The 27,771-nt window shown below is 42.9% G+C and overlaps 1 protein-coding gene across 1 annotated transcript; it reads right to left on the bottom strand.

Moving 5' to 3' along the window:
- Positions 1 to 101: 101 nt before the first annotated feature.
- On the bottom strand, positions 102 to 24,759 carry LOC122116160 (cytochrome b-c1 complex subunit 2, mitochondrial). The gene is made up of 14 exons (XM_042689808.1): positions 24,629 to 24,759; positions 21,318 to 21,401; positions 21,075 to 21,224; positions 19,064 to 19,128; positions 16,887 to 16,943; positions 16,535 to 16,659; positions 13,304 to 13,401; positions 10,970 to 11,027; positions 7,325 to 7,420; positions 6,851 to 7,050; positions 5,844 to 5,924; positions 4,751 to 4,827; positions 2,144 to 2,297; positions 102 to 343 (listed from the first exon to the last, which is right to left on the bottom strand). Exons 1-14 carry the CDS (start codon positions 24,659 to 24,661, stop codon positions 260 to 262), a joined length of 1,362 nt encoding a protein of 453 aa, XP_042545742.1. The 5' UTR covers positions 24,662 to 24,759; the 3' UTR covers positions 102 to 259.
- Positions 24,760 to 27,771: the final 3,012 nt, after the last annotated feature.

Here is a 27,771-nt window from a genome sequence, read left to right as displayed (position 1 = left end):
AATACTAGTTGATGTAATCACTCTATTACTGTGAACTTTACAGAATATAAAACAAACATATAATAAATATTTAACTAGAAAAAATGCAAGAAAAACACTTAAGCAGACTGTTTTATTGTCTCCAGGTCATTGAGATAATGACCTGTATTTATGCTTTAGGTATTTCACTTCACTGAGAAAAAGATACATGTTAAGAGACTTTTGATGCTGAAGGGTTTCTCTGAAAATGTTTCTCTGCCCTGCCATGAGAGCTTCCAGGTTACAACTCATCAACAAAAGGGGTAGTGGCCAAATTTCCACTTGCTGACATTGACTTCTTGCCAGAAATAAACTTCTTTGCAGCCTTTGAATAAACAAACAAAAAAAGACAAAATTAAAAGAAATACGTTTACATCATCAAGCAGATAAAATGTCATTTCAACCAGTTTAAGGCTAGGACATTCTAATGTAGCAATTCTGTAAGAGCCTCTTATAAAATTACTATGAGATGGCTAGTACATGATTTTATTTAAATATGATCATATGTGAAACTGATCAAGTGAGATAAAAATCTCATATTCCAAGTCAGGGCAGAATGGTTTAGGCAAGACTGCACTTGATTCTGTATTATAATGGCAATTAGTCTGCATGAATCAAAAATACACTGACTGTTAACAAATTTTATGTCTTTTTTGGGGGGAGGGGTGGGTGAGGTTTTGCTATAGACTGGCCTTAAATTCATGATCCTCCTGCCTAGGCCTTCCAAGTGCTGGGATTCTAGGTGAGTGCCATCATGTCTACAAGTCTTGGTCCTTTTTTTTTGCCAGTCCTGGGGCTTGAACTCAGGCCCTGGGCACTGTCCCTGAGCTTCTTTTGCTCAAGGCTAGCATTCTACCACTTGAGCCACAGCACTACTTCTGGCCTTTGCTGTTTGTGATACTGAGGAATTGAACCCAGGGTTTCATGCTAGACAAGAACTCTAAGCCAGTCCTAGCCCTTGTCCATTTTTTTTTGGATGGGAGAGTGGTATTAGGGTTCAAACTCAGAACTTTTTATGTGGCAGGCATTTTTGAGCCAGGCCCTCAGAAGGCGCATATATATGTGTATATATATATATATATATATATATATATATATATATATATACACATACATACACACATATATACACATATATATATACACACACACACACACACATATGTGTGTGTATATATACATACATACATACACACACACATATATATATATATATAGTGGCACCATGGTTTGAACTCAGTACCTCTTACTTGGTAAGGTATCCTCTAGGTTATGTGAGATACACTCCCACCCCAGTTCCAATATTCTTTATGCCACCTTTAAATTCAAAAGCCAGTTAAGCATCATATAGCAAGGCAGGTCTAGGCAGAGAGAACTTTGACTGACATCTGTGGTAGAAAAGGAGTGTTTTAAATGTGGGAATGACTGTGGAAAACGCACTGATTTCTCTTTATTCTGTAGTCCCCATGCTTAGTAGGCAGAGCAAAAAGACAAGGGAAGTCCTAGCCTCTGAAACAACTTGTTCTTATAGGGTAGAATAGCAGATGTGGAAAAAAAAAAACCCAAAACACTAACAAAAGAGCCTGCAGGAGATTATCTAATGCTGAAAAGCTGGATGGTGAAGGATTGGCAAAATGATTATTTGGGGTAAAGAGAAAAGGCAGCAATTTATTTAAGTTGAATCATATGAAATTGTCAGTGTTTAGATCTTATTGACTACTTAGTTTACATTGCTTTAATCTAATGGTCATTTCTTTAAAGAGAAAGCTACATGCAAGTTAGCAAGGAAGCTATTTCTTTTTTTTTGGGTCCGGTCGTGGGGCCTGAACTCTGGGCCTGGGCGCTGTCCCTCAGCTCTTCAGCTCAAGGCTAGCACTCTACCACTTGAACCACAGTGCCACTTCCGGCTTTTTTCTTTTTGCTTATGTGGTGCTGAGGAATCGAACCCAGGGCCTCAGGCATGCAAGGCAAGCACTCTACCACTGAGCCACCTTTCCAGCCAGGAGGCTATTTCTTGATGGGCCTCCTGCCTCTACTCTGGCCAGAGGCAGATGGAGCCTAAGGAAACTTAGGAACTAGATCATTAAGGTCAGATTCTCTATACTTAAGATTTCATCTTGCTTACATTTATGACATCAGAATCAGTGACAGTGTCAATTTGCTGAAGGGTGGCAGGGGGTGGCACATAGGAACCGGCAATGAGAGACTGGGACCCAACTTCATCTAGGAAACCCTCAGAAGATTCCACTGACATTAGGTATCCAGCTTTCAGCTTCTTCCTGGCAGATAAAAGGCAGAAGTCAGTCTTATGCAGCAAAGCAGTTATAAAACATGTACCTCAAATTCTGCAACAATGTTATAGTATATAAGCTGCAGGCCTCTGTTCTCAATTTCTTCTGTTCACAAAACATTTTTTTTTTCCTGTCCTGGGGCTTGAATTCAGGACCTGGGCACTGTCCCCAAGCTTCTTTGTGCTCAAGGCTAGCGGATCTACCGTTTTGAGCTACAGTCCCACTTCCAGCTTTTTCTGAGTCATTTGCTGGAAATGAGAAGCTCATGGGCTTTATTGCCCAAGATGGCTTCAAACCATGATGCTCAGATGTCAGCCTCTTGAGTCACTAGGATTACATGTGTGAACCACTGGTGCCTAGTTCAAAGAATTCTTTTGATTTTGGACTAGAACTTGATCTAGGTACAAACAGGTTTATATGTGTATATGTCTGTGCTAGTCCTGAGGCTTGAACTCAGGGCCTTGGTGCTGTACCTTAGTTTTTCCTCTCAAGGCTGGTGCTCTACCCCTTGAGCCATAGCTCCTGGTCCATCTTTTTTTTGGTGGTTAATTGGATTTTCCTGTCTGGGTTGGCTTTGAACCATGATCCTCAGATCTCAACCTCCTGAGTAGCTAGGATTACAGGTATGAGGCACTAGTGCCTGGGTTAGGAGCAACTATTTTAACAAGAGATTTTGTTTCATGGAGCAATTCCTGCTTTATGATATATTGAGAGATAACTGTAGGCTTCTTTCTCTATTGAAGCGATTCCCAACCTCTATGGGCTGTCACTTTCCACTGAGACTGTTGCCTGTCCATTACATATATACATAGATACACACACACACACACACACACACACACACACACACACACACACACACACACACACACACACACACATGCACACAGATACATTATCTAACATACATACGTATCCCCCACCGAATGCTATTTCTCTGCTGAGTTTATCTTAATGAGGGTAGGACTTGATGTGGAAATATTGATAATACAAGTCTTCTGCTAAACCTCAGAGCTTAAATATGGGCACAGAAGCATTAATTTGTAATAAAATATGACAAGGGTCTGGGAATGTGGCTTAGTGGCAGAGTGCTTGTCTAGCATGCATGAAGCCCTGGGTTCAATTCTTCAGTACAACATAAATGGAACAGTTCCTCAGTACAGAAAAGGCTGGAAGGGCTGGGAAGGTGGCTCAGTGGTAGAGCGCTTGCCTTGCATGCCTGAGGCCCTGGGTTTGATTCCTCAGCACCACATAAGCAAAAAGAAAAAAGCCGGAAGTGGCGCTGTGGCTCAAGTAGTAGAGTGCTAGTCTTGAGCTGAAGAGCTGAGGGACAGTGCCCAGGCCCAGAGTTCAGGCCCCATGACTGGATTCCCCCCCCGCCCCCCCAAAAAAAGAAAAGGCTGGAAATGGTGATGTGGCTCAAATGGTAGAGTGCTAGCCTTGAGCAAAAGAAGTTCAAGGACAGTGCCCAGGCCTTGAGTTCAAGTCCCAGGACTGACAAAAAAACAAACAAAACAACCCCCAATTCACAGTTCTCCCACACAGGAACTATTCTGTATAAACATGGTACTTGAAGGTCCTTATTTAAATATCTAAACCTCAAATGTAGCAATCTCATAAAAACCCATCAATTCTATTGAAATAGCAGAAAGGAAACATCTTGACATTTTTAAACTAAATTTAAATTTCTATATATTGCCCTATTTAAGAAACAAATTAGATTTGAATTTACATATATAATTTTGTCGGCCGTGGGGCTTGAACTCTGGGCCTGGATGCTGTCCCTGAGCCTGTCTTCAGATCAAGGTGAGTGCTGTTTCTGAGCTCTTTTTGCTTAAGGCTAGCACTCTACCACTTTGAGCTACAGCACCACTTCTGGTTTTCTGAACTTTCCTGCCTGGGCTGACTTTCAACTGTGATCCTCCAACCTCAGCCTCCTGAATAGCCAGGATTACAGATGTGAGTCACCAGTGCCCATCCAGCCCTGCCTTTTGCTACTTATTTTGGAGATGGAATCTTGTAGACTTTTCTTCTCAGACTGGCTTCCAACTGTGATCCTCTGGATCTTAGCCTCTTGAGTTGGTAGGATTACAGGCATGAGCTACCAGTGTCTAGCTTGTTTATTATTTTTAAATATTTTTTATTGTGAAGCTACTGTACAGAGGGGTTACAGTTACATGAGTAAGGTAATGAGTACATTTTCTATCAAACATTGTTACCCCCTCCTCTGTTTTTCCCCTACCATCCCATCTCGTTTATTTTTTACCTACTTTTGTGATGCTGGGCATCAAGCTCAAGACCTTGCTAGGCAAGCACTCTATCAGAGCCCTAGCTTTCTCTTTCCTTTTTCATACTTTGCTGTACACAATCCTTATGAACATGTACGAAAACAACTTCCAAATAACTAAAACATGAAATACATAGCTGCTATGGACACTTACTTGGCATTTTGGACATCTGTACTGGTAAGTGTGCCTTGAGAAATTGCTTTTACTTGGTTGTAGGCAGTTTTGATAACCTAGGACAGACAGTAAAAGTTGGTTATCTTTGCTTGGTACCAGAGTCTCCTGTGGTATCACTCTTTTACTAAAGCAAAATACAGCATGGAAGGTTACTTTCAGAAACACCAGTGTCTATTTGGAAAAAAAACCCCCAAAACCCAGTATTAACCATTTCTTTCTGGGCCTCCACATATACCTACTTCTCTGCTTTTCAAAGCCATTTCCCTTAGTCATTTGCCAGATAAATGGTGGTGTTTCCCAGCACCTGTCAAAACAGTTATCTATCTATCTGTCTGTCTGTCTGTCTAGCTTTTTGGTGCTGGTCCTAGGGCTTGAACTCAGGGCCTAGGTGTTGTCTCTTAGCTTTTTTGCTCAAGGCTAGAGCTCTGTTGCTGGCTTTTTTTGCTGGTTAATTGGCGGTAAGTCTCATGGACTTTTCCTGCCCAGGCTGGCTCTGAACTAGAATCCTTAGATCTCAGCCTCCTGAGTACCTAGGATTATAGGCATGAGCCATTAGAACTCAGCTTGGGATCTGAAATTTAGATATGCCACTTATCTGACTAGAATACACTCCTTGCTTTCCTAAAGTATAAATACATTCTTTAAAATTTTCCCATAGCAGATGTACTTCAAATGACATCATGCCCAGAGGGCATTAACAAATCATTGCATTCAAACATTTCATACATCTGCAGTAGTGAGATATGAACTCAGTACACTTGCTGGGTTACATGCTCTACCACTTGAACTATGCCCCAAGTAGTTTTGCTTTTAGTACTTTTTTTTTTTTTTTGATATAGGGTCTTAAGTGTCTGCCTGGACTGGCCTCAGATTGCATTCCAAGTAGTTGAGATCACAGGTGTGTGCCACTGAGTCTGCCCTTTACTGACTTTTTGCTTAACCAGCCTTGAACTGTGATCTTTTTGTCTCTGCCTGCCCAGTAACTGGGATGACAGATATGTACCATGGTGCCATATTTAATTACAAACATGTTAATAGGAGGAAAACTTGAGAGCTGAGTTTGCCAACTTACATCCCCAGCAGCTGCAGCCTGGGAGATAGTGTAAATCCCAAAGAGTCCAGAATCCGAGTAACTGGCATTAAAAGCAGAAACCTGCAATATAATATAACATGATTGTATGACGTTCTGCCATGTAAAACTGCACAATTTCCCTGAGGCTATCTATACATAATTCCTGTTCCTTCACAGTTTAAGAGAGACAATTCATTACCTTTTAAAGGAACACTGATGAAAGTTATATAGTTTACCCTGGACAACAAGGCCTACTCATTAAGAAACACTTTGTTGATTTATAATCATAACACTTTGTTGCTTTATGTAACACTTTACATTCTCTGATTTCTAAGCATTTAATTCTACTTTCGATAAAAGAATTTAAAAATCAATACTTTTCTTCCCCTTTTTTTGTGCCAGTCCTGGGGTTTTAACTCAGGGCCTGGGCACTGTCCCTGAGCTTCTTTTGTTCAAGGGTAGCACTACACCACTTGAGCCACAGCTCTACTTCCAGCTTTTTGGGGGTTAACTCAGGCTGGCTTTGAACTAGATCTTAGCCTCCTGAGTAGCTAGGATTACAGGACTGAGCCACCAAGGTCTAGCTAATGACAATGTATTTTTAATAGATCCATGAAGGGAGGAGAATCAAACCTGGCTGTCTTTTCAATTGTGTACTTTTTTTGTTGTTGTTGTTGGCTGTGGGGCTTGAATTTTGGGCCTGGGCACTGTTCCTTAGCTCTTCAGCTCAAAGCTAACACTCTAACACTTGAGCCACAGTGGCATTCTGGTGGTTTATTAGAGATAAGAATCTCATAGAGTTTCCTGCCCGGGCTAGCTTTGAATCATGATCCTCAGATCTCATCCCCGAGTAGCTAGGATTACAGGCGTGAGTCACCAGTGCCCAGTGTATACATATTTTTTATTTATCTTAAAATTTAAGAGCAGGCTAGCATTAGGAGAAGCTGAAGAGGATTCCATCATAAATACTGAGAACAAAAGATGAACTGCCAACTGCTTACACTCACATCAAAGGGCTGCTGACTTCCCTTGGCGACGGCCTGGTGGAGGAGGCCAGTGCTGCTGCTGCCCCTCTTGACATGAGGCCCAGCGCCCAGAACATGCTGAAGAACACTGAAAGCATTTGCTTCCGTACTTCCTATGGCTGCACTTTCTGCTACAAGAGCAGCGTGGACAAGGCTGTCTCCATTCTGCTCTCGAATTTCACCTGGAGCCAGGTAAGGAAAGGGGAAGGAAGGAGGTGGTAGGTTACCATTGGTTTTACTCCATTGTATTCCCTATGACACAGATAAGGCTTTCCTGTTGCCCTGAGCTTTCCCCAGGCTATCCTACCCTCATACATCACAGAACATGTGCAACACCACAGGCATTTAATTATCTTCTTCTGTAACGACAGTAAATTAATCAAACCACCCAGCATACTATTCTAGCCAGGAAATGCTTACCTCCATGGTATTTAGCTTTGGCCAGGAAATGCTTACCTCCAAGGTATTTAGCTTTGGGAATAGATAAGCCAAGCCCCCCTCGCATGTTCAGAAATTGTTCAGCCACTTGCTTTAGAATGGGATGGCTCACACCTATGTGACAAGAAACAGAAAAAAAGCTAGAGCCAGATTTTCTAAAACACACATATGCTCTGATTGATTCAATTTGGGCACTAGTAGTGCATGCTTGTAATTCTTGATAATCAGGAGGCTGAGATGTGAGGATCATGGTTTGAAGCCAGGCTAGGCAGACAAATTCAAGAGATTCATCTCTCCAACTAACCAACATAAAGCTGGAAGTGGAGGAGTGGCTCACGTGGTAGAATACCAGTTTTGAGTGAAAGAGCTGCATGAGAACACAAGGCCCTGAGCTCGGGCCTCATTACTGGCACAAAACAAAACCAAAACCTCAAACTCAAAAGACGTATGACTATAAAATTCAAATATGAAGCCAGGCACTGGTGGCTAATGCTTGTAATCCTAGCTACTCAGGAGGCTGAGATCTGAAGATCCTGGTTCAAAGCCAGTCTGGGCAGGAACATCCATGAGAGTCTTATTTCCAATTATTCACCAGAAAACCGGAAGTGGCACTGGCTCAAGCGGTAGAGCACTTGCCTTGAGCTGAAGAGCTCAGGGACAGCACCCAGGCCGAGTTCAAGCCCCATGACTGACAAAAAAGAAAGAAAGAAAGAAAGATAGATCTCCCACTGTGACCTCACTTTTTTTGGTCGGATGTGGGGTCTGAACTCTGGGCCAGGGCACTATCACTCGGCTATTCAGCTCAAGGCTAGCGTTTTACCACTTGGGCCACAGTGCCACTTCTGGCTTTTTTCTGCTTTTGTGGTGCTGAAGAATTGAACCCAGGGCCTCATGCGTACAAGGCAAGCACTACCATTGAGACACCTTTTCAAGCCCTGCAACCTCATTTTTACAGATATAACACACAGTCTACTATTGCCACACTCTTTATGATTATTTTTATTTGGACCTTTTTTCCTATGCAGTTAAGATTATTCCTTTTCTTTTTGACAGCACTGGGGTATGAACTTAGGGCCTTCTACCTGCCAGGCAAGCACTTAGCCATTTGAGTTACACCTCCAGCCTCTTTTGCTTTATTTTTTCTGATACAGTTTTGCTTTTGCTGGTGGCCAGCCTCATCTACTTATGCCTCTAGTGTAGCTGAGATTATAGAAGATATATATATTAATATGCTTGGCTTTTTGTTGTTGTTAAGACAGGGATCTTACTAATTTTTTGATCTGGTTGGCCTTGAACTCCAATCTCATTCTGTAGTAACTGGATTACAGGAGGGTGCCAGTCCATCCAGCCTCACATTTTTTTGGTACTATGGGTGTTCAATCTAGGGCCTTGAGCAGGCTAAACACATGCTAGGCCACTGAACTACACCTGCAGTCCTTAAAATGGCATTTTATTGGTGTTTTTAACTTGTCTTTCTTAGTTTGCATCCAAGTGATAGGTCAATATTGAACAGTGAATGATCTTCATTGGGGCTTGAACTCAGGGCTTGGGCACTCTCCCTAGCTTTTGTATTCAAGGCTAGTACTCTCTTGTTTGAGCTGCAGTTCCACTTCTAGCTTTGTGGTGGTTAAGTGGAGATAAGAGTATCATAGACTTTCCTGTCTGGGCTGGCTTCAAACTGTGATTCTGATTTAGTCTCCTGAGTAGCTAAGATTATAGGTGTGAGGTACCACCAGCACAGTTCCAGATTTTTCTGTCCTGGTGTACCTCAAACCTTAATCTTCAGATCTCAGCCTCCTGAATAGCTAGCATTATGGACAACTACCAAATCGTTTTGTTTTTTTAAATGTTTTTTTTTTCTTTTAATTTTACTATTTCTTTTCTTTTTTTTAATGTGGTACCAAGAATTGAACCCAGGGCTTTATGCATGGTGGGTAAGCACTCTACCATTAAGCCACATTCCCAGGCTTCCAAACCTGTTTTTTGATGGTTACTTTTAGAACAGGGTCTTGCTTTCCACCTGAGCGTGTTTCTGAGCCTATTTTAGGTTTCCTGTTATTGCTGGCATCAAACGTGTGCAGCTTCCCTCCAGAGAGATGGGAGTCTCTCAAGAGTTTCCTTTCCTTAACTGGCCTGGAATCACAATCTTCCCAAACTCAATATCCCACGTAGCTTAAGATAATGGCATGCATCATTGTGCCCAGCTATAGGTTGAGAATGGGGTCTTGTAATCTTCTCTGCCTGAGTTGGCCTCAACCACAATCCTTTCAATCTCAGCCTCCCAAAAGCTAGGATTCCACCGATGTATAACTCATCAATAACTTCCTGATGAACATTTGCATGTTTCAAATAGTTGGCTATTAAAATAATATTGTACTAAACACCAAAGGACACTGCCAATAGTGAGTAGACTGTACTGGAGGGATGGCTCAGGGGTAAAGTGCCTTCCTATCAAGTACAAAGTCCTGATTTAAAGCCTAGTACCACCCAAAAAAGAAAAAAACCAAAAACTGAATAAACCACCATGAAATGAAAAAAAAAAAAGAAAAAGAAAAAAGTAAGTCACATATCTGATAAGGGTCTAGTTAGCTTCAAAAACACATAAAGGATCCTTACAACTACAAATTTAAGAAAACCTAGTTGAAAATACTGGGCAAAGGACTTTGTACAGATATTTCTACAAGGAAGCTATAGAGATGGCCAAAGCAACACAAGAAAAGCTGATCACTGTTATCTGTCATTAGGCCCCTCTGACACTTCTTACCACTATGATGGGCATACTCAGGAAGATGGTTGCCCATGTTTGTTCTGCAATTCTACTCATAAGAATTAAAAGAGGTGTACCAAGAAAAACTTAAAAATGTCTGATTCCTCTAGGCAAAATGCCCAGAATAGTCCAATCTAGACAGAAAAACATTCTGAAATTAGATAATAGATAATCTGAAATTATTTTTTAAAAGTCCCATAGACTGTATACTAAAAGGGTTAATTTTACAGAAACTATAAGCTAATGAATTGTATTTTCAACTAACGACTATCATATTGCAGTGATATTCTCTTGCTAGCCTTAAATTGTGATCTTCCCAATTTCTGCCTCCTAAGTAGTTGAGATGATGGGCACACCCGACAAGACAAATTATACTCCTTTTTTGTTTTCTTTTCAGTGCTGGAGATCAAATCTATGGCCTCATACATGTTAGGCAAGTATTCTACCACAGAGCTGTATTCCTACCCTGGGACTTGAATTCAGGGCCTGGGCACTGTACCTGAGCTTCTTTTGCTCAAGGCTACCATGTGAACCACAATGCTACTTTCAGCTTTTTCTCTTTATATGGTACTGAGGAATCGAACCCAGGGTTTCATGCATGCTAGGCAAGCACTCTACCACTAAGCTACATTCCCAGCCTGTACATTCCTGTGTAAGTTGTACTTCTTTTTAAAAGATAGGTCTACAAAAACGCTTTGCTTAGAAAAATCCACCCTTGTTACATGCTTTGCAAATGCTATAGACTGTAGGGGAGCAAGTGGTTTACGTATTTATTACATATTGTTGGTCTGACATAAGAACTTCCAAATTCTGTTCAATCTCATGCTCACACAGTCAACATTTTAAGGGACTGCTCTTTGGGAAGCAAACTGATAGGCAAGCATTTCCCAACTTACCAATTCCAATCAAAGCCATTCTTGCACTGGTAAAATGGTTCTGAACAAAGAAATGCAACTGAGGAAGTAAAGAACACTCATTAGGATATAGTATAAAAATGAAAAGCTATAAAAGATACAAGTGCAGTATGGCAGAAATTAATCTCCAGGCTTAAATGTTGCTCCTATAGGGGCTGGGATGGTGGTTTAGTGGTAGAGTGCTCATCTTGAGCTGAAGAGCTGAGAGACAGCACCCAGGCCCAGAGTTCAGGCCCAAGACAAACCAAAAAAAAAAAAAAGTTGCTTAGGAAGCCAAGACTGAAGAATCATGAGTTTGAGGCCAGTCTATACTATGTAATAAAAACCCTTTTCTCCCTTCCACTCTACAAAAAAAACTCTAATACTCAATTGTAGTCATGGTTTCACAACTTTGTACCATGTACGGTATGTGAGTTGCATGTAAATAAGGCTGTTACTAAAAAAAAAAAAAAAAAGACTAGAAAGAAATTAAGAGTATACTAGCTTGAATCTGAAACCACAGAACCAAGTTCTGGGTTTTCATTATTATGTGGTTGAAGGAGTACACACAGTTTTGTTTGTTGTTTAGTATAGGGATTGATGAAGCACAGTCCACATTCCATGGGGATCTAATGTAACTGTGTCATAACACCTGTCTCATGTTTTTGGTTGGTCATGGGGCTTGAACTTGAACTCTGGGCCTGGGGCACTGTCCCTGAGTGCTTCAGCTTAAGGCTAGCGCCCTACCACTTAAACCGCATAGCACCGCTTCTGATTTTTCTGGTGGCTAATTGGAGGTAAGAGTCTCACAGTTTCCTGCTCGGGCTGGCTTTGAACTGTGACCCTCAGATCTCAGCCTCCTGAGTAGCTACAATTTACAGGTGTGAGCTACTGGCACCTGGCGTGTCTTTCATTTTGTTGTTGTTGTTGGTTGTGGGGCTTGACCTCTAGGCCTGGGCTCTGTCTCTCAGCTCTTCGGCTCAAGGCTAGCACTCTACCACTTGAGCCACAGTGCCATTTCTGGTTTTCTGGTGGTTAATTGGAGATAAGAGTCTCATAGACTTTCTTGCCTGGGTTGGCCTTGACCTGGGATCCTCAGATCTCAGCCTCCTGAGTAGCTAGGATTACAGGTGTGAGCCACCGGTGCCCGGCCTGTCTTTCATCTTTTGAAGCCCGTCTTTTTGAAGATTTTGTTGCTAGAATTTTCAACATGAATTATTAAATAATTACCTAGGGAACTTAAAAGTCAAGCCAAAGACTATTACTGTTTCTCGTGCCTCTATCTTGTTTCAGAGTTCCATATCTGAGGATCAGTGAGATTTGGGAATTATGGATTATGCTTTTTACTTTAGGCTTGATATACAAAAGTAAAACATTCTCAACAAGAGTGGCATTGCCTCTAAGGGGCTGAAAATTGTTTCACTCATTCTAAACATAGAGTACAAATATGCATCTAGTACATGAGTAGATTTATAGTACTCTAATGTTAAACAAATTCACAGGAGAGGTTTAGAGAAAGGCTACCTGGAAAAGGAAGTAACTGATAAGAAACTCTGACTCAGGCTTTAATCAACTTATCAGAAGCTATGCTCTGAAACGGTGGATATCTATGAAGCCATATTCTTTCTATTGATGTTGTTCTGCCAAAGCTGCCATTTTTCTACGTAGTCTACCAAGTTCTTTAGTATTCCCTTTAGGTTAGGGGCACATTTAATAAAAACACTAACTTCGAAATAACCAAATCATCTGTATTTGTAACTTTTATTTATTTTTCTTGGTTTTGGTACTCGGGTTTGAACTCAGCGTCTAGGCACTGTTCCTGAGTATTTTGCTCATGCTACACTATTTGAGCCACAGCTTACTTCCAAAGTTTCGTTGGATAATTGGAGATAAGAATCTCACAAACTTCCCTGCCTGGGTTGGCTTTGAACAAGATTCTCAGATTTTAGCCTCCTTAGTAGTCTGATTACAGGCATATACCTCTAGCACCAGCTTTACCTATGTATTATTATATTTACATGGAGAGACTAAATGTATCTAGTCAAGTAAATTATTGTGATATTTAATCACTTAATTGCTTACAAAAGATGCATACACATAGAAAAGGGTATAAAAAGATACAAAGGCTTAAAAACTTTTAAAATGATTATACAAAAAAATCTGACAGAATTTTAGTTAAAAACCATATTCATGAGGGAAAAAAAAGCAAGCAAGCTGAAATTTGTTCAAATTAGGAAGTAAAATGAGAAATCAGCAAACACCTTGAAATGCTGGTTGAATGTCCAATTTACGGTGAAAACAAGCCCATTTTCAAATACTCCATGTTTTATTCATTACCTCCTCTGATGTCACTTTTCCAATCCGATAGTCAGGACAGTACAAGGAGTTACCCAAGGCATTCTTGTAAGCAATAGCATGCAAATTCTCAATGACACCTATGAGACAGAAAAGCAGAGTATTTCTACATAAATTTGGGACTTAAATATTAGGAGGACTTGGCATTTATTAACAGTCTATCCCCAGCAACTGTTAAAATTCTGCCATTTGAATGTACCAAGGAGAATTACAAGCACCTATGGTAGCAGCTTTGATGTACTAATCTATTTGAACACTTTTTTGGGGGGTAGTAGTCCTGGGACTTGAACTCAGGGCCTTGGCACTGTCCCTGAGCAATTTTCTCAAGGCTAGTGCTCTACCACTTTTCTGCAGCTAACTGGAGATAAAAAAATCTCACAGGCAAATAAAATAAAATAAAATTAAAAAAAAAAAAAATCTCAAAGGCTTTCCTGCCCAGGATAGCTTCAAACTGTGATCTTCAAATCTCAGCTTCCTGAGTAGCTAGGATTACAGGCATGAGCCACTGGTGCTCAGCTTACCTAAACACTTTCTAACTTGAACATACTAGTATCACCAGCAAAGTGTAAAAGCTTGGTTTCAGGAGTTCTGAATCTAGTTATGATTTTGCTACCACCTTGCCATATATCTTTTTTTTTTTTTCTGCCAGTCCTGAGGCTTGAACTCAGGATCTGGGCACTGTCCCTAAGCTTCTTTTTGCTCAAGGCTAGCTCTCTATCACTACTTCCAGCCTTTTCTGTTTATGTGGTACTGAGGAATCAAACCCAGGGTTTCATGCATGAAGCACTGTACCACTAAGCCCTAATATGAACTTCTTATTTTTCTTTTTGGTCAGTCATGGGGCTTGAACTCAGGGCCTGGCCACTGTTCCTGAGCTCTTTTTTGCTCAAGACTAGTGCTCTACCACTTTGAGCCACAGTGCCACTTCCACCTTGCTGTATGTCTTTGGGCAACTTGTTCAACCTGAATTCTAATTCCTTCCAGGTTCCCTCTCTAGGTAATACAGGCACTGCCAGAGTACTGGGAGCTATAGGTTAGCTATACATTAAAGGCTACTGTCAACCTAGACTTACTCTTCATTGGTACCCTGGCACCATGCTTGTATTCCTGCTTCCTTTCTCTGCTGGAGTTTTATTTCCTAATCTTCTCATTAGCTAGGCAATCCTCCTGATTCCAGGCACTGTACTAGGTGCTGGAAATACCGACAAGTAGTTACAATGCCAACTGACCTTCAAGGCAATGGGACTATTAAAGAATAAACAGGGGCCTATGTGCTTTTCCTGAGCTTTTGTGCTCAAGGCTAGTGCTCTACCACTTGAGCCACAGCTCCACCTTTCACCCCAACAGGGTGTTTAATTGGAGATAAGAGTCTACCCAGGCTTGGTTTTGAACTTTGATCCTCAGATTTAAGCCTTTTGAGTAGCTAGGATTACAGATGTGAATTACTGGCACCTGTCTCTGTACACTTTCTGTATCACTTTAAATGAAGAACAAGGGCCGGGTGCTAGTAGCTCATGCTTGTAATCCTAGCTACTCAGGAGGCTGAGATCTGAGGATTACGGTTCAAAGCCAGCCTGGGCAGGAAAGTCTGTGAGACTCTGATCTCTAATCAACCACTCGAAAACCAGAAGTGGCGCTGTGGCTCAAGTGGTAGAGCACTTGCCTTGAGCTGAAGAGCTGAGGGACAGCACCCAAGCCCAGAGTTCAAGCCCCACGAACGACAAAAATAAAGAACAAGGATTTTCTCTGGGTTTTCATGTCAAAACCATCATTGCCAAGGAATGTGGAAGACAATTATAGTTGCACAACTGGAGGTGGACCCTCCAGCCTCCAGGAGACCACATGGTAACTGTCAGAAAATAGGAGGGTTGGGGGGGGGGGAGGGGAGAGGAGGATTGGGCGGGTGGGGAGGATGGGAAGGGATAACAAAGGAGGAGGCTACAATGCTTGATAAGAAATGTACTCATTATCTTGCCCATGTAATTGTAACCCCTCTGTACAGTATTTTCACAATAAAAAAAAAGAATCAACATAAAAAAAAGAAAAGAAAATAGGAGGATTAGAACCTCTAGGATGACAACTACGTAGGTGCTTCTGTGACAGTAAGCATCACCATGAGTTACTATTAGCAATGTGAACCAAACACTTGCTGTGTTCTAGACATTCACAGGATTGTGACAGGCCTGTGTGTTCAGGTGAGCTCTGCAGCTGATATACTGACATTCTGCCCCAACCAGAAGTCATTTACTTCTAAAAACTAGCAGTGCTTTACCTTAGTTAGGAAGATGTACCTGTCAAAATTACATAATTAAACATTCAGTATGAATACAAAGAAGTTCTCATTAAAAAAAAAAATCAAGTAGCTAGTCTCTGAAATACAACCATTCAAAGGTAAAAAAAAAAAAGTCTTTAGTACATTTTCCCAGCAAGTAAAAATGTTTAAAAACAGGTAATTATTTTAATATAAACACAATCACACTTTTTAAAAACAAGCTGGATACTAGTAGCTTCTCAAGAGGCTGAGATCTAAGGTCACAGTTTGAAGCAAGCTTGGGTAGGAAAGCTCATGAGACTCATCTCTAATTAACCACCAAAAAACTGGAAGTGGAGCCTTGACTCAAGTGGTAGAGTGCTAGCCTTGAGCAATAAAAAGGCTCAGAGACAGTGTCCAGGCCTTGAGTTTAAACCCCAGGACATGGGCTGGGAAGGTAGCTCAGTGGTAGAGTGCTAGCCTCGCATGCATGAGGCCCTGGATTCGATTCCTCAGCACCACATAAGCAGAAAAAGCCAGAAGTGGCCGCTGTGGCTCAAGTGGTAGAGCACTAGCCTTGAGGCCCAGAGTTCAGGCCACAAGGCCGACCAAAAAAACAAACCCCAGGACAGGTAAAAATCAACCACCCTCCCCTTGCAAAAAAGCCAACACCACCCTCCTAAACATGGAATGAAAATTATCTAGTATTCTATAATCAATTTGTTTATGAATGAAAACTAGTATTCTATAATCAACTTATTTACTACTAAAAAGCAAATAAGAAATAAAAGAACACAGAATGTACTTATACAGCTTACCAAATATTTGGAAAAGATCATTTCAAGCCTAAGTAGGAAAAAAGTTTCAATAGCAATGTTTTTTTACCCCTCTACAAACTGATCTTCACAAAAGCTAGCATCTAGAAACAAGTGAACATTTCAAAAACAAAAACAAAAACTTACGAGCCTGTGGATTCTGAAAAGCCGCAGCTTTGTCTATCTTTAACTGAGACTGAAGGGCTGCTACTTCCCAACGACGGAACTCAGGTGCAGTGGTGACATTGAGCAGGAACTCCATTAGAATCTCACTGTAGAAGACATCCAGGCAAGAGTCCTAGGTTAAAATTTTAAAACCGATATACAAGATGCTACCTCACTAGAATCTTCTCTGTATTACCTTTTAGTATTTGTGGTTAGCAGTGCTATGAGGACAAGGTTTGTGAATAATAACCCAAATCAAAGTCAGACTTTAAAAATCTTTAAAGTCAGACTTCTGACTTTAAAAGCAGGTGTATTGAACACATAAGGTACTTACATATCATCCCGCAAGCACTCCACACGGTATGCCAGATTTTCTCTGGTTGCAGTCACACTGAATTGGAAATAAATTATAGTCAATTATCTGAATCAGAATAAAATTTTCCTTGGATCTTCTTTATTCTATTAACCAACTTCTTTGCCAAGTTTGGAATATTATAAAGAAGTACAAATAAGGGTAGGTACTGGTGGCTCATGCCTGTAATCCTAGCTACTGAGGAGGCTAAGATCTGAGGATTACGGTTTGAAGCCAGCCTGGGCAGGAAACTCTGTGAGACTCCAACAAACTACCCAAAAAAGCCAGAAGTGGCATTGTGGCTCAGGTGGTAGAGTGCTTGCCTTGAGCAAAAGAAGCTCAGGGACAGTGCCTAGGCCTAGAGTTCAAGTCCTAGGACTGGTTAAAAAAAAAAAAAAAAGGCTGGAGGTATAACTTAAGTGGTAGAATGCCAGCTTAGCAACCATTAGGCCTCTGAGGTCAAACCCTGGTAACCCCCCCCCCCCCCCCACGCACACAAAGAGGATTGTGGTCCAAGCCAGTCTGGGCAAAAGTGAGATTCCTCCGTCTCAAAAATAACCATAGCAAAAAGGCTGGAGGCATAGCTTAAGCAGAAGAGCATTGTTGTGGCAAGCACAAAGCCCTGAGTTCAAAACTCAGTACCACTAAAAAAAAATATGCTGCATTAAAAATGGCTAACATATCAACCTTAACTAGGAATACAATTCTGACCATGCTACAACCTGGATAAGCCCTGTAAACCTTATACTAAATAATTTACAAAATTGCATGATTTCACTTATTCAAGGAACCCTAAAATAATCAAAATTATAGACAGAAAACAAAGACTGGTAGTTGTCAGGGGTTCAGGCACAAATGGGAATTAGCCAGACACTTAATTTACAAAAAGGTTTTTTTTTAGCCAGTGCTGGTGCTTGAACACAGCCTTCTGCTGGTTAATTGGAGTCTTTCAGATTTATCTGCTTGTGCTGGCTTTGAACTCTGATCTTCAGATCTCAGCCTCTGAGTCACGTGTCCAGTTTAAAAAAAAACTGGTAAAAATTTATGCGATCCATACTTTGCAATAATAAAAAAGAGGCAAAGAAAGTTGAAGATCTCTGTATCTCTCCCAGGCTCATTCTCCTCTACTCCAGAAATAAGTCTGTGTTCAAATTCTTCCATGCAAACTCACAGATCTAGCTCACTTCCAGCTATGGAGAAGTCCTATCATATGACTATTTCATGTTATCCATTTCCCTGAAATGGATACTTAAATAGTTTCTAATCTTTACAAAGATAAATAACTTTGTACACATAGATGAAGAATGGTTGGATCTGAACAGTACGAGACATTTCCTGATTATTTTCTAAGCAGTTTTGCCAATTTACATTTCCACAACACAAGATTCTCTACTTCTCTGATTTCTATCAAATTAAAAGAAAGAATCTGATGGGTATGAAGTTATACTTCACTGTTACTATAATGACAAAGACTTGTTTCGGGCTTTCATTTCTAGAAATAGCCTTTTCTTTTTCTCCATTCTTTTTCTTTCATTGTTTTCTCACACAATCATTTTTCCAAATAGAAATTCTTTGCATGTTACATAAATTGCTAATATCTACTCTGAATTTTTTCCCCCCTCGGTTGTGGGGATTGAACTCTGGGCCTGGGCGCTGTCCCTGTGCTCTTCAGCTCAAGGTGATTGCTCTACCGCTTGAACCATAGCGCCACTTCAGGTTTTCTTTTCTTCTTCTTTTCTTTTTTTTGTCGGTTGTGGGGCCTGAACTCTGGGCCCGGGCGCTGACCCCCCAGCTCTTCAGCTGTAGACCAGCACTCTACCACTTGAGCCTCAGCCCTACTTCCAGTTTTTTCTGCTTATGTGGTGCTGAGGAATTGAACTGAGGGCTTCATGCATGCAAGGCAAGCACTCTACCACTGAGCCACCTTCCCAGTGCCCACTTCCTGTTTTCTAGTTATTTAATGGAGATAAGAGTCTCACGGACTTTCCTGCCCAGGCTGGCTTTGAACCGTGATCCTCAGATCTCAGCCTTCTGAGAATCTAGGATTACAGGCATGAGCCACTGGTGCCCGAACTTAATTACCACCTTGGTAATAGAAACGTTTCCTTAAAACTGAGCACCTTCAGGTGTTTTTATTACTTATTTCTTATTTAACTAACCTTAATTTACCACCAACTGCTTCAATTCCACGCGTTATCTTGAAAGATGAAGCTCCTTTTGTAGTCTTGAAAAAGAAAGAATATATTCTCAGTAGTTCTTCAATGTTATGTTTGCCATATATCATTCTTTATTATTATATTAAAATCTATTGTCTGTTATTAGCAATTTTAGCTAACAATGACCAAAGTTCATCAAAAAGCACAAGTGGGCCAGGTGCTGGTGGCTCATGCTTGTAATTCTAGCAACTCAGAAGGCTGAGATCTGAGGATAGTGGTTTGAAGCTAGCCCTGGCAGGAAAGTCAGAGACTCTTACAGATTCTAATTAATTATAAAAAAGCCAGAAGTGGAGATGTGGCTTAAGTGATAGAGTGCTAGCCTTGAGCACAGTAACTCAGGGACAATGCCCAGGCCTTGAGGTTAAGCCCCAGGATTGGAAAACACACACAAACACACACACACACACACACACACACACACACACACACACACACCCTTGTTTCTCTGTGATAGGGTCTTGCGGTTAAGCCCCAGGATTGGAAAACACAACACACACACACACACACACACACACACACACACACACACACACACACACACACACACACACAGGCCTTGAGGTTAAGCCCCAGGATTGGAACACACACACCCTTGTTTCTCTGTGATAGGGTACACACACACACACACACACACACACACACACACACACACACACACACACACACACACACCCTTGTTTCTCTGTGATAGGGCACACACACACATACGCACGCACGCGCGCGCGCATACACACACACACACACACACACACACACTCACACCCTTGTTTCTCTGTGATAGGGTCTTGCTATATAGCCCAGGGTGGCCTACAATTTGCTAGGTAGCTCTGGCTCACCTGGTACTTTAGGTCCTCCTGCCTCTCCCTCCTGGCTACCAGGACTATAGACCTGGTTTAGGTTTGTTTGTTTGTTGTTTGTTATTTGTTGGTTGTGGGGCTTGGGCACTGACCCCGAGGCTCCTTTTACTCAAGGCTTACACTCTACCACTTGAGCCACAGTGTCACTTCCAGCTTTTTCTGTGATTAATTGGAGGTAAGAGTCTCACTAACTTCTCTGCCCAGGGTGTCAACAAAAGGCAATCCTCTGATCTCAGCCTTCTGAGTAGCTAGGATTAAAGGTGTGAGCCACCAGAGCTCAGCGTTTTACATAAAGTATGTAAGCTTACTAGAACGTTTAATTTATTCTGAAAGAATTGTATATGGGAAAGGAAATTATTTTCAATTTTTGACTTTCTTTAAATTTTTCATTTTATTTTTTCTGATTGCTTATGTTCTAACACTAGCATTTAGAAGGACATTAATTTACTGGTTCTCTAGCAAATAAGAGTTTTAACGCAGGGGTTTCCCATTTTATATTAGAGGATGTTATTGAGTTGAAGTGTCCCTCCAAAATTCCTGTCCATTCAGAATCTGGGAAGGCATCTTTTTTTTAAAAAAAATTTACTTTATTGTTATTATAAAGGTAATATATAGAGAGATTACACTTACATGAATCAAGTAATGACTTGTACAGTGTCTGGGAAGACAGCTTTATCTAAACAGGGTCAGTGCAGATCATTTAAGATGAAGTTTACACTAGATTAGGGTTGACCTTAAATCTAACAGGACATATGTCCTCATATAGACACTCCTGAACTCTGGGCCTGGCGCTGTCCCTCAGCTCTTCAGCTCAAGGCTAGTGCTCTACCACTTGAGCCATAGCGCCACTTCCAGCTTTTTTTCTTTTTGCTTATGTGGTGCTGGGGAATCGAATCCAGGGCCTCATGCATGCAAGGCAAGCGCTCTACCACCGAGCCACCTTCCCAGCCCCAGGATACATTTCTTTTGTTTAAGCCTCTCCAGTTTGTGGCAATTTCAACAGGCAGCTCTAGGAAGCCAACATAAAGCTTTAATTTTCCTTTCTCATAGGGCCACCCTAGGGCAGCATTTCCAAACACTGAAATAAGGTTACTTACCAAATTAGATGCAAGACGAAGCAAATGAGAGGTTCCGAGGTTGCTGAAGTCCTCATTTCTACTGCTGGCTTTAATGAACAAACCAATTCTTGAGACAGGAGCATAGTTTTCCAAAGAAGCGATCACCAAACCATTTGGTAATTTGGTGAACTGCAGTCAAGATAAAGCAGAGATAGTATAGATATCTCTATTATCATGGAGAATAAAGTCTAAAGGGGTCCAAAGCAAAACAATGGGACTTACCTCAAGGTCTTGAGGCCGTAGGGGTGTTCCTGTAGGGCCAGCTGCGGCTTTAACTTTGGGGGCAACTTTGAGGGAATAAAATCTCTAAACACACAAAAAAAGAGACGTTACATGTTTTAGACAATAATAGTGCTTTACATAAAGGCACTGTTTCTTAGTTTGCCAATGACACTGTGTTCATCAGTAAAAAAGGGCAAGAACCACCTTCTTGAGGGTAACTACTGCCAAGGAACTGATAACACATGGATTTATTAACCCACTGGTTTAATGGCTTGGTTTTAATATAAGCCATTTTGGGGCTGGAGGTTCAGTACTGGGGTTTGAGTTCTATGTCTTGTGCTTGCTAGACAAGTACTGTACTTGAGTCAAGTCTCCAGCCTTGGTTTTTTTTTGAGTCTATGTAGCCCAGGCTGAACTCAAACCTGCAATCGTCCTAACTCAGCTGCCGATATATTGGATTTACAGATTATGCTACCGTGCCCAGCATAAGCCACTCTAAAACCTCTACTTACTTGTGATTTATTCTCTATGTTCACCATTTTTGGGGAGAGGGGTCTTTTCTCTTTAGGTACTGGAGATTAAACCCAGGGTGTTGGCAAGCACTTTGCCACTGAACTACATTTTATTGAAGAATCTGTATTTCCTTTATTTTTGGGTTTATTTTTTTGCTGCCAGTCCTAGGGCTTGAATTCAGGACCTGAGCTTTTGTGCTCAAGGCTAGTGTTCTACCACTTGAGGAACAGCTCCACTTCTGGCGGTTTAGTGGTTAACTGGAGATAAAAGTTGCTCAGACTTTCCTTCTGGCTTTGAACTGCGGTACTCTGACTTGAGCCTCCTGAGTATCCTAGAACTATAGGTGTGAGCCAATCCCAGCAAACAACTTTTTTTTTTTTTTTTGGTGTTGGTGTTTGAACTCAGCCTGGGCATTGTCCCTTAGCTTTCTCACTTAAGGCTAGTGCCCTGCCACTTAGTCACAGTTCCACTTTTTCCTTTACCTTTGAACCATTTCTTATTCAAGTTTCAAGTGATTCTGGAATTTTTGAAAATATGTCTGATTGCTATGTCAACATCCTTCTGGTGATGTCAGTACCTCTGTTTCCCTAAACTGCCCCATCAATCTTGCCTTGTAAGTTTTTTCCAATTGAAATGACTTCGTCGCCTTAATTAGGTTGGCAACTTTTAAAGGACAAGTATACCAACTTCCTCAGAATATTTCCACAGCAAGACCACATAACCAAGGGTCTTACCTTCTTTGACTAAATGACTCTGTCATCTGAGATCAACAATAGATTTACCCACAGAAGATTCTGAATATAAAATATGCAGTCAATGGTATGCTACAAAGTTTCTATTAAATATCAGATAATGTGTTTGCTTTGGGCCTCTGATTTTTCAAATAGCACATGAGCACAGAAATTGAAATAAACTGATTCTCGTGTAAAATTAGAAACATAAATAATTGCTTTAAAGTTTACTGCAATTTTCTCCCTTTGGCCCTCAACAATTGTTAACTTTGAGCTCTTTGTTTTTTAATAGAATGGAATGGAGGCAAGAGGGGTGGAGGTAGACTTTTGCCAGTGTTGTTGGGCTGCCTAGGAAGCTGTCTTTTTTTTTGTCCACGACTAGGATTCAAACTCAGTATCTGAGGCTTTCCTTCACTGGTTGGCACTCTACCACCTGAGCCACACCTCCAATTCTCAGAAAGGGTTAATTTAGACAAGCCAGGTAGACAATAGCCAAAATTTGCATAATTATAATACATACACTTAACCACAAAGCACACACTATTCCCGGATTTGGTCTTCTGCATTCCCCACTAGCGGGGTTTCTCAACCCAGAAGTTTTGGCATTAGGGCTGCATAATTCTTGGGGCCTTTTTTTTTGGTGCCAGTATTGGCACTGTCTCTTAGCTTTTTTCTCAAAATTGTTGCTCTATACTTTGAGCCACATCTTCCCGCTCAGCTTTTTGGTGGTTTGTGACAGCAAGAGTTTCATGGACTTTTGCGCTCAGGCTGGCTTGGGACTGTGATTCTCAGCCTCCTGAGTAGCTAGAATTACAGGAGCGTGCGGTGGGAGCTGTTTTTGTGCATTGCCCTTTTCCCTAAGAAGTTGTTGCTCATAAAACTGCCTCTAGGTAACTGTTCATTGGAGACCAATTATCCTTTGCCCAAGGTTAAGCGGTGTTCATCTCCTGATAACCACAGCTTCACAGTGATAAACCACTGTTGTTATTGTTTTTTCCTAAGGGGCAGCTTTAATTTAATTTGGTTTTCAAGGGGGGGAGACATAGTTACGTACCTCTGAGACAGACCAAAAGTATTCCTATAATAGCACACGTCATATCGACACAATTAGGTTCCAAGCACTGTGATAAGGCTCTGTAATGTGTGTGTGTGTGTATGTGTGCACGCGCGTGCCCGTCCTGAGTCCGGGAGCTCAAGGCTGGCGCTCTCCCACTTGAACCACAGCTCCACTTGGGCTTTTTGGTGGCTAACTGGAGATGAAGGTCTCAAGGCTTTCCTAGCCCGGGGCTGGCTTCGAACTGCTATCCTCAGATCTCGGCCTCCGGAGTAGCTAAGCACGGCAGTGGTGAGCCGCCAGGACCAGGAGCGTTTACCCGGGAGGACAGAGCGTGGTCGGCGACGAAGCGAGGGCAGCGAGGGCCGAGGCGGCCTCCCGCCGCCCCGGCCTCCCGCCGCCCCGGCCTCCGCCGCCCCGCCGCCCCGGCCTCCGCCGCCCCGCCGCCCCGGCCTCCGCCGCCCCGGCCTCCCGCCGCCCCGGCCTCCGCCGCCCCGCCGCCCCGGCCTCCGCCGCCCCGGCCTCCGCCGCCCCGGCCTCCGCCGCCCCGCCGCCCCGGCCTCCGCCGCCCCGCCGCCCCGGCCTCCGCCGCCCCGGCCTCCGCCGCCCCGCCGCCCCGGCCTCCGCCGCCCCGGCCTCCGCCGCCCCGCCGCCCCGGCCTCCGCCGCCCCGGCCTCCCGCCGCCCCGGCCTCCCGCCGCCCCGGCCTCCGCCGCCCCGGCCTCCGCCGCCCTCCCCGTGACCTTCAGAGGTCTCCCCGCCCTGTCACCTCTCCTCCGCTCTCCAGCCCCCTCCCGCCCTTCGGGTCTTCCCATCCGGGTCTCCGGTGCCCTCAGGCCCAGCCGAAGTTCGCACCCGAGCCCCGCCTCGGCCCCTCGGCCCGCGGGGGGCGGCGGAAGGGCACGCCACGACCCACAGCCCCGGAACCCGGCCCGGGCCAGGCACCCTCCGTCTTTACCATCTCGCTGACATTCTGCTTCCCAACCTTCCCCCAAGCCTGCCGGCTGTGCTCACCGAGAAGGAGCCGGCTCTGGTTATCAGCTTCATGGCTCAGCTCGCAGCGACCCGCTGTCACCGCCGCTCATAGAGAGGAAGATGGTGGCCAACGACCCGGATTTCCCGGCCTCCCTTGCGAACCATCTTTCCCACGCCCCCTTGCAGGAGCGGGGGTCCCGGCGCAGCTCCCTCGACGGCTCCCCGCGGAGGTTGGACCGGTCCAACTCCTCGGAGGCGCCGGGCAGAGGCACGCGGGATTTCACGGGTTAAATGCACACGGGGTTATCGAAGCGACCTCCTTCAGGCATTCTTGTTCGGAGTCCCTAGTCTTCAGCCCTTGTCGAGATCCGTGACAGTTTAGCGTAACTCCCCCGTCCGCTTTGGACTCTTCCGAGCTGGATTGTCCAATGAAAACAGCGCCTTTCCCGAGGCTCCGCCCTCTCGGGCTCAGGGCTGGCACTCCGCGGCCTTTCGGTCCCCGGGAAGCGCGTGGCTTCGCCCGCAGCGCGGCGTCCTTCGCGGGCGTCTTTGGCTCCGAAGTCCGGGGGTTGCTTCTTGTTCTGTAAAGTTCTTATGATATCCTTAGCTTCTTGAGAGCGGAGGCCTTGCAAACCCCCCTGTCTCCCAGAGCTGGCTGGGGTCACAGGTGGGTCTACGATCCCAGAGTATCATGTAGAATGTGCATCTTACGCTGGGCCTCTGGGCACAGCATTGAAAGCCCCTAGGGTGTGTGAGTGTGTGTGTGTGTGTGTGTGTGTGTGTGTGTTGTTGTTGTTTTGTTGCTTTTGTGCACAACATTGAAAGCCTCTAGAGGTGTGTGTGTGTTGTTGTTGTTGCTATGTGTGTGTTGTTATTGTTGTTGTTGTTGCTATGTTTTGTGCTGGTCCCGGGGCTTGAACTCCCGGCCTGGCCCTGTCACTGAGTTTTGTTTTATTTTCTTCTCAAGACTTGAGCCGCACCTCCACTTCTGGATTTTTGGTGGTTAGAGAGAAAAGCCTCACAGACTTTCCTGCTCAGGCTGCTTCGAACCGTGATCCTCAGACCTCAGCCTCCAGTAGCTAGGATTACAGGTGTGAGCCACAGGTGCCCAGCTAACTCCTACAGTCTTTGTGTGGAAAAAAAAATAATTCTTTGAATAGTGCGAGTGTGTAAGGAAGATAACCTGAAGAAGGAAAGTTTTAGGCAGGAAAGTGTCTTGTGCCAGGCACTGTATTACAGGTGAAGGATTTGGGCTCCCTTCCCATTTCAGGATTAGAAGACTCTGTCTTGCTTTTATTTAGGAAAGTAACAATCTATCTGCACCAGTATCTTTTGGAAATTTGCTAGAAATGCAAAACATTGGGCTGGAGATGTGGCTCAAGTGTTAGGGTACTCTGTTTAGCAAGTGTGAGGTACAGTTTAAAAAAAAATAAACAGCTGGACACTGGTGGCTCATGCCTGTCATTCTAGCTACTCAGGACAGATGAGATCTGAGGATTGCAGTTCAAAGCCGGCTTGGTCAGTAAAGTCTGTGAGACTTTTTACCTGCAATTAACTAGAAAAGAGCTGGAAGTTGAAGATGTGGCAGAAAAACTGAGGGACAGCACTGAGGTCCCAAGTTCAAACCCCAGTATTGGCAACACGCACACATAAAAGTTGAGTAACTATATGTTATGCCTGATCAAGTCATCTGCTTGCTTAAAATTCTTCAGTGAATTATGTTCCTCAGGATAAAGTTCAAATTCATTAGCATGGAATACAAAACTCTGACTCCAGTTTTGTTTGTTTTTCATACTGATTCTGAGGCTTGAATTCAAGACCTTAGTGTTGTGCCTTAGCTTTTTTGTTCAAGGCTGGTAGTCCACAATTTAAAGCCATACTACTTCTGGCTTTTTGGTGATTAATTGAAAATAAGAGCCTCTTTGATTTATCTGCCTGGGCTGGTTGGTAACTGTAATCCTCAGATTTTAGGATTATAGGTGTGAGCCACTGATGCCCAGATTCCAGTATTTTTATTTATTTTTTTAGACACATCTCCCAAATTAGCTTCATCTGGAAGTCACTTGACCTTCATCCAGCAGTTAGGTTGGATGGGTGTGACATGTACACACCTGTTTATAATGTCCCCTTTAAGGAACACCAAAATTCTTAGGTTAAATCAAAATGTAACTCTGACTCATATATCCTAGAGGGAATTTTTGTTGTGATTTTTAGTAATGTGGCAGGATTTGCAACATAATGCTTGAGCAGTGTTTTGGAACAATAGGAAACCTGTTTAAACTTTAACCTGCAAAGCAGTAGTGCCATCTTATGGATGAACTGATCTTACAACTATGTCACTTTTTACCCTAATTCATACACATCGCTAGCAGTGTGTGTGTGTGTATGTGTGTGTGTATTGGGGCTTGAGTTCCAAGCTTAGGTGCTGTCTCTTAGCTTTTTTTGCTCAAAGCTAGTGCTTACCACTTGAGCTACAGCTCCAATTCTGGCTTTTTTGGTAGTTAATGAGAGATAAAGAGTCTCATGGACTTTACTCCCGGGGCTGACTTTGAACTATGATTCTCAGATTACAGCCTCCTGAGTAGCTAGGATTACAGGGGGTGAGCTAGCAGCACCCAGCTTCAACTGTAGCATTTTAGTGCAGGAAAAACCAAAGTCTGTGGACTGGAGGTGTGCTTCATTGCACTTTGCCCAGCCAAGCCAGAGGACCTGAGTTCTACACTGGAGGTTACTGAAATCCCTGAGAGGAAACAAGTAAACCCTGAGAACAGACATACTGGGAAGACCAGATGAGTGAATTTGTTAAAACTTAAATTTTATTAATATGAAAAAAAATTTATTAATATGGAGTCCAATCTGATATCATGGCTCCCCAAACTGGGGTGGGATGAGTGTGTATGTGTGTGTGCGTGTGTGTGCATGTGCTTGTGAATAGACCATAGGGCCTAGGTGTCGTGACACAGATCTGTAATCTCACCATTTTGAATGCTGAGGCAGAAGGATCATGACTTCCAGACAAGCCTGAGCTGTCTGGAAAACAAACAAAAAAAACAAAAACAAAAACAAACAAAACCCCCCAAAAGAAAGTGGCTCAAATCTAATACTTGAGAACAACATTACTTTGGCAGATTAGTATCAGAGGCATTAGTCTTGGTTAGTTTGGATGCATTTTTCTTTATGAA

The sequence above is a fragment of the Dipodomys spectabilis genome, unplaced genomic scaffold, assembly GCF_019054845.1.
Source record: "Dipodomys spectabilis isolate Male_0828 unplaced genomic scaffold, ASM1905484v1 ptg000127l, whole genome shotgun sequence".
In the NCBI taxonomy this organism is placed as follows: Eukaryota; Metazoa; Chordata; class Mammalia; order Rodentia; family Heteromyidae; genus Dipodomys; species Dipodomys spectabilis.
This window is presented reverse-complemented; position numbering and strand designations above follow the sequence as displayed.

Coding starts and splice junctions, on each gene's coding strand:
- LOC122116160 (XM_042689808.1), bottom strand. CDS start 24,661: ATGAAGCTGATAACCAGAGCCGGCTCCTTCTCG. Junction 5,925..6,850: donor GAAGTCAGCAGCCCTTTGAT/GTGAGTGTAAGC, acceptor ATTATATTGCAG/GTTTCTGCTTTTAATGCCAG. Junction 344..2,143: donor CTGATTCTGATGTCATAAAT/GTAAGCAAGATG, acceptor GTTTATTCAAAG/GCTGCAAAGAAGTTTATTTC.